This window comes from Trachymyrmex cornetzi, unplaced genomic scaffold (genome assembly GCF_001594075.2).
Source record: "Trachymyrmex cornetzi isolate Tcor2-1 unplaced genomic scaffold, Tcor1.1 scaffold175, whole genome shotgun sequence".
Classification (NCBI taxonomy): Eukaryota; Metazoa; Arthropoda; class Insecta; order Hymenoptera; family Formicidae; genus Trachymyrmex; species Trachymyrmex cornetzi.
This window is the reverse complement of record NW_017296364.1, coordinates 186424-195581: the sequence shown is the minus strand read 5'-3', so window position 1 is coordinate 195581 and position 9158 is coordinate 186424. Positions and strand designations below refer to the sequence as shown.

Here is a 9158-nt window from a genome sequence, read left to right as displayed (position 1 = left end):
CTGTTCGTAATATAATATATGTCATAAACATGTTTGTCTTCAAATTGACCGCTATGTTATTTGTTTAGCAATCATTATTTAACCGACTGCCGAAATGACAAGACACATATTGTTCTCGCAGTTACTTTTTTTTAAATTTGACGATAATTTATAACATATTAATGAGTTACAATATGTTACATAAGAGAGATTCATTGTTCGCTCAGGATATTCTGGCTCAAACAATGACGGAATACGATGTCGGTCTGGCGGTAATTGCCGAGCCATACCGAATTCCGGTCCACCCCCATTGGGTGGGTAACCTGAAAGGAGATGTGGCCATCTGTTGGCGTCGGAGTAGTCACTCGCTCCCGCTAACGAGAGTCTATATAGGTAAAGGGTTCGTTACGATTAAATGGGGGGACATGTTCGTTACCGCCGTATACATTTCCCCGAGCCTCGCAAGGTTCGAGAGGATCTTAGAAGATCTGGCTAAACATCTGCAGAGCTATGGGGGCAGCCCCATGATTGTCGCGGGAGACTTTAACTCCAGATCGACTCTATGGGGTGATAGGATCACGAACCTAAGGGGACGACTTCTCGAAGACTGGGCTGCCAGCTTGGGTCTTTGTTGCATGAATACGAGAATGACGAGCACGTGTGTTAGGACCACGGGCGAATCGGCCGTAGATGTCACGTGGGCCTCTCCTGGTCTCGTAAGGAGGATCGCAGGATGATAGATGAGGCAGATGAGGCAGATGGAGACTATGTCGGACCATCTGTTTATCACGATGGAGTTGGGACTAACAACCGCACAAGAAAGAAGAAAAGGAATCAAAGGGACAACGCTGGGCTGTCCAAAAATTAAATAAGGACATTTTCGAGGCAGCCATCATAGCGAGCTCCTGGCCGACGAGCCGTCAAGCACGAGATATGGAGGACTGCGACCCAAATACCGAGACGGACAAATTGCAAAGAATCGCATTAAATGCCTGCGATGTGGCAATGCCAAGGGCTAAGACCCGATTAAGGAAGAGCGTTCACTGGTGGAACGAGGTGGTAGCACTGCTGAGAGAGGATGCCTCAAGAGCTCGTAGGGCAATCAAACGAGCCCGCAGAAGACGATCCGAACCTGAAGAAATCGAAGCCAGAGTAAACGAGTACAGGACGTTTAAGAAAAAGCTAAGGGTAGCAATCTACGAGGCGAAAGAACGCTCATGGCGAGACCTCGTGAAATCACTAAATGAGGACCCATGGGGGACTGCATACAAGCTGGTCCTTAATAAATTAAGACACTGGACGGTACCGATAACGGAGTCACTGGATCCTCCTTTTTTGGAGGAGGTGTTAAATACACTCTTCCCGCCCCCCGAGAACCAAGGAGAGGAGGAATGGAGGGAAAGAGATAGCCTCCCCAGTGTAGGTAGTGGACGCTGGGTGCCAAGCATGGAGGTATCCCACGAGAAGATGCAACTCGCCGTGAGGAAAATGAACCAAAGAAAAGCGGCGCCTGGGCCCAGCGGGGTACCGAGCCAGGCATGGACAATGGTGACGGATGGACTCTTCGCGATAATGAGAGAGCTCTTTACGAAATGCCTGAAGGACGGAGTCTTCCCGGAAAAATGGAAGCAAGCCAAACTGGTGTTGCTAGCAAACCAGCCGATGACCCCTCGGGCTACCGGCAAATATGCCTCCTGGATGAGGAGGCGAAGATCTTCGAGCGCATTGTAATGGGTCGTATCAACAATTATCTCGATAGCTTTGGCTTTGGTAGGGGATCGCGCTTAAACGCATCCCAATTCGGTTTCCGCAAGGGTCGCAGCACTACAGGCGCTATCGTAAACGTGCGACGATTCACCGAGCACTACATCGATACCACGGAGGGGAGTTGTCGATTGACATATCGAACGCATTCACTCTCTGCCGTAGAATGGGATTGGAAAGGCGCTCGCGTCAATTAAGATGCCCTATTACATCCGGAGAGTCCTGCGAGCATACCTCTCGAACAAGTACCTCAAGTACACGGACAAAAGGGGAGAGACCCAAAGTAGAAGGGTCGAGCGCGGAGCCGCAGGGCTCGGTCCTGGGTCCATGTTTATTGACACTGGGCTACAACGAAGTGCTGAGGAACACTGACCTCCCGGAGGACTGTGGAATCACCGCTTACGCGGACGACACGTTTGTCTTGGCAGGGGGGCAAGACTGGCAGGAAGCTGTGCTCAAAGCCAACGAGACAGTTGTCAACGTGGTCTTCCACATCAAATCACTGGGCTTGAGCATTTCAGCTGGGAAGTCGGAGGCAATCTACTTCTGAGAAAGCAAAAGACGATGTCCGCCAGTGAAGTCCGTCGTGAGGGTGGATACCTCGGAAATTATCTTAAAGGATAGCCTCAAGTACCTGGGAGTGATCGTGGTTAGCCGATGGACCTATGAGCGACAGTTCCAGGTGCTAAGTGAGAGACTACTGCGAGCGGCAGGCAATTTGGCAAAAATCCTGCCAAATATTGGGGGACCAAGTCCCAGGATTAGACGATTGCACGCCACTGTGCTGGACTCGATTGCGCTGTACGCGGCTCCAGCATGGATGGATAAGGTTGAGAAGAACAGGCTCATCCAGTGCCAACTACAACAGGCCCAGCGTAGAATCGCCTGCAGAACTATAAGGGGATTCAGGACGGTAAGCTTCGCCACTGCGACTATACTGGCCGGAACACCGCCTCTGCTCCTGAAAGCGCAAATGTACGCGAATGTGTACGAGGCCATGCAGAAGCTCCGCTCACAAGGAATGAAGTGGATTCCCCCCAGTGTGTCGGAACCGGTACGATCTAGGGAGAGAAACAGGATGCTCCGCAATTGGGAAGCATGGATCAGAAGTCCTGGTCAATCGGGAGGGGAGGTGGGGATTGAACTCCGACCCCATCTCCAAAAATGGGCCGAAGCAAAGATTGGTCTCACATACCGGTGCACCCAGTTGCTAACTGGCCATGGGTGCTTTGGGCAATACCTACACAAGATTAAGAAGGAGAAATCTGCCAGGTACTGGCATTGCCCAGCCAGACTGCACACAGCCCAACATACGCGGGAGGAGTGCCCGGCATGGGGAACAGAAGAGAGCTGATCAAGAACATCGGGGACGATGTATCGTGTGCTGCTCTGATCGGGGCTGTACTTGACGATAAAAAAAAGGGAGGCAGTCTTTCGATATTGCGAAAGCGTGATGAAAATAAAAGAGGAGGCAGAACGCATTCGAGAACGCACGCCCGACGACAACGGGAAGATTAACATGGGAAGTCGAGGAGAAGGATAGCGGTGGCAACGACCATTGCGCTCTCTCCCGAGAAGCGTTAGCGGCGGAAGCAGGTACCCGGCCACGCCGGGGTTAAGCGCGGGTCTGGGCTGGGCTTGGGCCCGTCCGTTCTCGGTGAGATGATGATGGGGGGGAGGTGGGGGCATTAGGCCCCCACCTCCCTCTCGGACCACTGATTCTGCGATGTGGGGAGCGGGTGACTACCCACTCCTCGGCTATGGAACCTGTGGTCTGGCGGTGAGGGGGGAGGTGGTGTCCCCCCCTCACTGCGGAGTAGATGAGTTTTTGAGAAGTGCGAAAGCACTTCAGGCGTTGGGACGGGGAGGTGAGTACTGTGTCCAGAGCCCTCCCCGTCCTGACTTAGCGCCCAAGGTAGGACACTCGCTGGGGTTTTAGTGGGTATGCCCTTGGACCGTCAGGTCTGGTGAATCCCATATAACCCGTCCCTTCTCTCCGGAAGGGTGGGTATGCTTAACGCATTTCCCCAGCGTAAACAAAAAAAAAGAGAGATTCATTGTTCAGTGTAGAAGTGTCGACTGTGTGCAGTGAGGCGATTATTAATTTTCAAATTAGACATACTATAATTTAATCTTTCATATAATTTTATTCTTGAGTTCTCATTGCCACTCAGCTTTCTAACTTTGTGAGTATGTGACTTACCTCATAACAGTAAACGGTTCAATTTTTGAGATGAAAAACGTTGGAGATATCATTTTGTCATCCAATACTCCAATCGTTGCGCTAGGGTGAAAGATTGCTGATGAAGACTCAAACCATGAAACGTTCAAAGTTAAAGTTTACATTTTTAGTATTAAAAAAAATTGCGCTTATTGATAACCAGCGTCGACTTCTATTGCCTGTATTACATATTTCATGATTTTATTAATTGTTCTAATTAAAGGAGTCTGCAAAAACTTATTAGTTTTTTCATTAATTTGTGATTTATCATTGTTAATTAACTCAGTTTTATTATTATAATAAGTGTTATTGATTATCATATTCCGGAACGACAAAATTGTAATTGAATAAAAACATCTTTCTCCTCATTTGGGAATCAATTTCCTTATTTTCCTAAGCGGTCATCCATCAAATCTTATATCCCATGGTGCTAAACCTGCAATCATACGGAAATTGCTGTTTCCACGAACACGGAATATTTTCCCAGTGAAATCTACTTAGTCAAGATGATGTCAATGTAACGTCATATTGATTAGGAGTATGATGTCAAAAAATGTAATTAAAATGATGGCAAAATGACGACTATATGACTGCAAAACGTCCCATACCATGACGGTGATCTTGACTACCATTTTGGTATTTGTTTGATATCATATTAACAATTATCTAGCAAAAAATTAAGCTCTTATTTATTATTATAGTAATGTCCAAATGACGTTGTAAACGTCAAAATGCCGTTAAGATGTTATCAAAATGACGAGTAACGTCAGCTTATTTATTGGGAAATAAATGCAAGATTAAATCTCTCTCTACTAACATAAATTTACTTCAATTTTTGGTATAGTGTACTCTAACGTTTTTAATTCTTTGAATTAAGAAAAGGTAAAAGTATGTTAAATCATAATTAAGATTAATCTATATTATTAATAGGAACGTGCACTAATTTTGTGTGTATTCATATACAAAATTAACCTGATTTTTGAACCTAAAAGTAAATAACATTTAAAAGGAAGTATAAAATATATATTATTATGTTTGTAGGAATTGTTATTAATATTACTTATATTTGTGAATACAACAATACTTGAAATTAAAGTAATAAAAGTATATCTGTCATAGAGAGATAACACATCAAATATATTATAATATATTGAAATACGTAGAAATATGTAGAAATAATACCAACATGCTACAAAACAATGTCAGAATTTTTTGAAAAAATAATGGAGCAGGCAAAATTGTCTCATCATAATGTTATCATTTTGACGTCAATGTGATATTGATTGAATTTCTCGCGTAATACTAGAATTATCATCTATAAACAATGATTTTTAACTTCTTCTATGATATTTCCTCACTTAAGTATTTTTACAGTGGACCATAATATTCCAATTAGCTGTTTGATGAAACATCGGTGTTAGTCCGCGGTATAGGGGAGACCAGGGCTAATAAACTCATTTTTCAGTTTCGAATTTTTACAGACAAAATTAAGAATCGAAAAAATCTGAAGACACTGGTAGTGTCTCGGCGCTAAGCTACGCGCAGCGCCACTACCGTGGCTACTTTACGCGAGCCAGCGAGTTGCGGCAATACGAGATTATCGGATCTCAATAACGGCTGAACCGATCAAGTTCTAAGTACGCTCAATCGATTGCAACCGGTCGGGATATATGATGAGTGTTTTTATTTTTTCTCAACGTGCTTTACGAGCGGAGATATTGCGACGTAAAATACGAATCTGAAACTTTTATATTAAGAAACGTCATTGTCGTTGACGTCGTCGTCGTCGACCAGGAGAAAATGTCCATCTTGATTTTTCGACATTAGAGGGCTTTTGACTTAACCTAGCGATGGCAGCATTGCACATTCGAATGTGATCAACCACACATGACGGATGTGATAATCAGCGATGGTAACATTGTCACATATACGATGTGACGTGCACGAAGTGAATTATTATTATAATTAATTGAAATTAAAATGAAATATAATTAATAAAATAAATTAAAATAAAATATTAATTATAATTAAAATGAAATATCGAGATTATCTTTTTTTTGGTGTATAGATATTCAGGAATTAAGCGTCTAGGTGTTCGCCGTCGAGAAATTAAGCGTCTAGATGTTTGTCGTCGAGGAAGTGGGTGTCTAGGTCGAAGAAATGGGTGTCTAGGTGTTCGCCGTCGAAGAAGTGAGTGTCTAGGTGTTCGCCGTCGAAAAAGTGAATGTCTAGGTGTTGTCTACATGTTCGTCGTCGAGGAAATGGGTGTCTAGGTGTTCGCTGTTGAGGAAGACAGTGTCTAGGTATTCGCCTTCGAGGAAGTGGGTATCAAGGTGTTCGCCTTCAAGAAAGTGGGTGTCTAGGTGTTTGTTTTCGAGGAAATGGGTATCTAGGTGTTTTCCATCTCATTTTGACAGGTTTGACTCTAGATAGCAAGAGGTAAATGTGGCATTTAAGTATTAACCGTTAAACTATTCAGGTTAAAATCCATCACGTCGATGGAACAGAGGAACACGTATGAACACGTGAGGCTAGAATAAATATTCTCTGCTGTAAAACGCATTTTCCTCTGTAAGTATACATTTTCTATCCTGGTAGTTTATTTCAATTAATATTATCTTATAAAATTTGTAATAACTTTTATTGCAATATTCTTTCGTACGCAGGTTCAAGAAAGTGTCTGCAATGCAGTAGAAAGCGTGTATATATATATTTCAGATTTACTGAAAGGAAAGGCTTGAATTTAAAAGATAATGATTTATTTTTGTGGTAGTGTTTTCTCATTATTAAAAACATACAATATAAATATGAGTAAAGGACTCTTATAATTCAAATAAAACAGTAAGTAAAGAACAATTAATTAGAAATATACAATATAAAAATGAGTAAAAGACTTACAATTCAAACATAAAACAATAAGTAAAGAACAATTAATACCCATTTCCACCAACGTGAATTAACTTTAATCTCGGTTCAACTTATCTTTAGAATTAGAAAAAGATGAAGAGCAAGTTGAACCGACATTAAAGTTAATTTACGTTGGTGGAAATGGATATAAGAGTCTAAAACATCTAAATATTAGAAATATAATTATAAAAGCAAAAACTATCTTACATCTTTTTCGCATTTAATCTATAGGAGCATGTTGATGCAAGCGACGCGAACAAACTTCTTATCTAATCGTTGTGATATATATTTTATGTATTATTCGTAAAAAAGGTTCGATATCAACAATTGGCGCCAAGTTAAATTCCATGTAATTCGAACAAACTTACCTTTTCAAAAAATGATAAAAGAAGCGCTAAGCGTGCATGTTTCTCGTGTAGAACCACCATTTGGTCTGGTTTCACCAATGCTAATTACTTAATCGCCCGTGAAACTGATGACTAATCACGTTTGCTGTTTAGTTGAACTAATGATATGTATCATTTGTATAAAAGATTTGATATCAACAACTGGCGCCAAGTTAAATGTTACCATTTTATTCCTCCCAAAGAAAAATCTGGAGACACTGGTAGTGTCTCGGCGCTAAGCTACGCGCAGCGCCACTACCGTGGCTACTTTACGCGAACTGGCAAGTTGCGGCAAATCGAGATTATCGGATCTCATGAATTTTACATCAGTTACTACATATGTTTAATTACCTAATATTATTTTAATAATAAGGAGAAACTGATAACTAATATGAAAAAAATGTATTTTTCTAATGCATTCAATCTAATTCAACTAGCCCCGGGACTGGGGTAATTCGATTAAGATTATTAAAAAAAAGATTAATGTATTTTATGCTACATCTTTGGCTACATATTAATAAAACTTATATAAAAATATATTTTAAACACAAACATTCGCTTGGCAGGGCAAAACAATGCTTCTTTTTGCAAATTTATTTATTTCGTGCAAAAACACGTCGAATGAGCCTAGTTTTCGAGATTGGACATGAGGGATCTAAATTTATAACATCTATCACTGAGGAAAATCTCTTTAAAGGAATACAATTATGAGTAAGTACTGTAAGAGTCGTCACTAAATGAATCATACAGTTCCATGCAGTTGTTAGTCTACTATCCCCATCCGTTCATTTTTTAAAAATATTAACAATATACGATAACAAAGATACATGAACAAAAAAAATCTGTTGGACTTTATTAAGTAAGAACTACACTTACTATCTAAGTAGAAATCAAATATCTCAGACAATCATATACAATTGTAAAACAAAAATTTTAAGAATAAAAATATTTACTTAAGTGTACAATTTTTAAAAATCGTGGTATAATTTCTATTATAAATGTGTTCGCAACAAGATGTTACAGCAGACTTAGCGGCAGTCGCTGCTGCGTGCTCAGACACGTTTACACATGTCGCTCATGTCTTGTTTTTAATGTAGCTTCGATTATTCTACTTACGCTTATCAACTGACTCCGGTCTCCCCTACAACTTTATGCTTGTACATATATACTGCTATTACGCAAAATAAAAGATAGCGGGCAGTTTTCTGACAAGGATACAGGATAACACAGTGAATATTATCCTTGTTCAATGTTGGCAAACAATCGAGGATGTATTGATTCACTGTCTTACACTGTTATGTTCTTGCCGGAAAACCCTCATAGAGAGAGAGAGAGAGAGAGAGAGAGAGAGAGAGAGAGAGAGAGAGGAGAGAGATTCAGAACTTTTAATAAATCTAACAATAAAAAAGCCTGCAATATGGGATAAAATTATGGACGATTATAGTAAGTTAAGAATATAAATAAATCTGCATGGAGGGAGATATAGATATTAATATTCGGAAATATTGAAAAATTTTAATTTATCTCTCCCCATCTGATATGTAATTGTTCGATACTATCCCAAACGAGATCTCTAACTTACAATTGTATGTATTCAATATTTTCTATTAATTGTTTTATGACAGCAAGTAAGAATAAGCAATGGAAAACATATCCATTTTGCGAGAAAGATAGAATAATAAAAGGAAAATTGATTGAGCATGCGGGAGAACAGAAGTATGGCAAAATGACCATATTGTCTGAACGCGGCATCAGATTCGGACTAATTTGCATCGATTCGATGAAGTTATCAGAACGGCCAAAACAACTATATTGTGTGAACAAACTTTTAGCGGGTATTCATAATTCGTTGTTATTTTAAAATTATCTTAAACCTTATAAAAATTTTTCATCGTTTTTAG

At 40.6% G+C, this 9158-nt stretch overlaps 1 protein-coding gene across 1 annotated transcript; it reads left to right on the top strand.

Annotated features, from left to right (window-relative positions):
- The first annotated feature begins 404 nt into the window (after nucleotides 1-404).
- LOC108759241 (uncharacterized) lies at nucleotides 405-3097 on the top strand. The gene is made up of 4 exons (XM_018504587.1): nucleotides 405-695; nucleotides 799-1706; nucleotides 1909-2278; nucleotides 2363-3097. Exons 1-4 carry the CDS (start codon nucleotides 405-407, stop codon nucleotides 3095-3097), a joined length of 2304 nt encoding a protein of 767 aa, XP_018360089.1.
- The last annotated feature ends 6061 nt before the right edge of the window (nucleotides 3098-9158 follow it).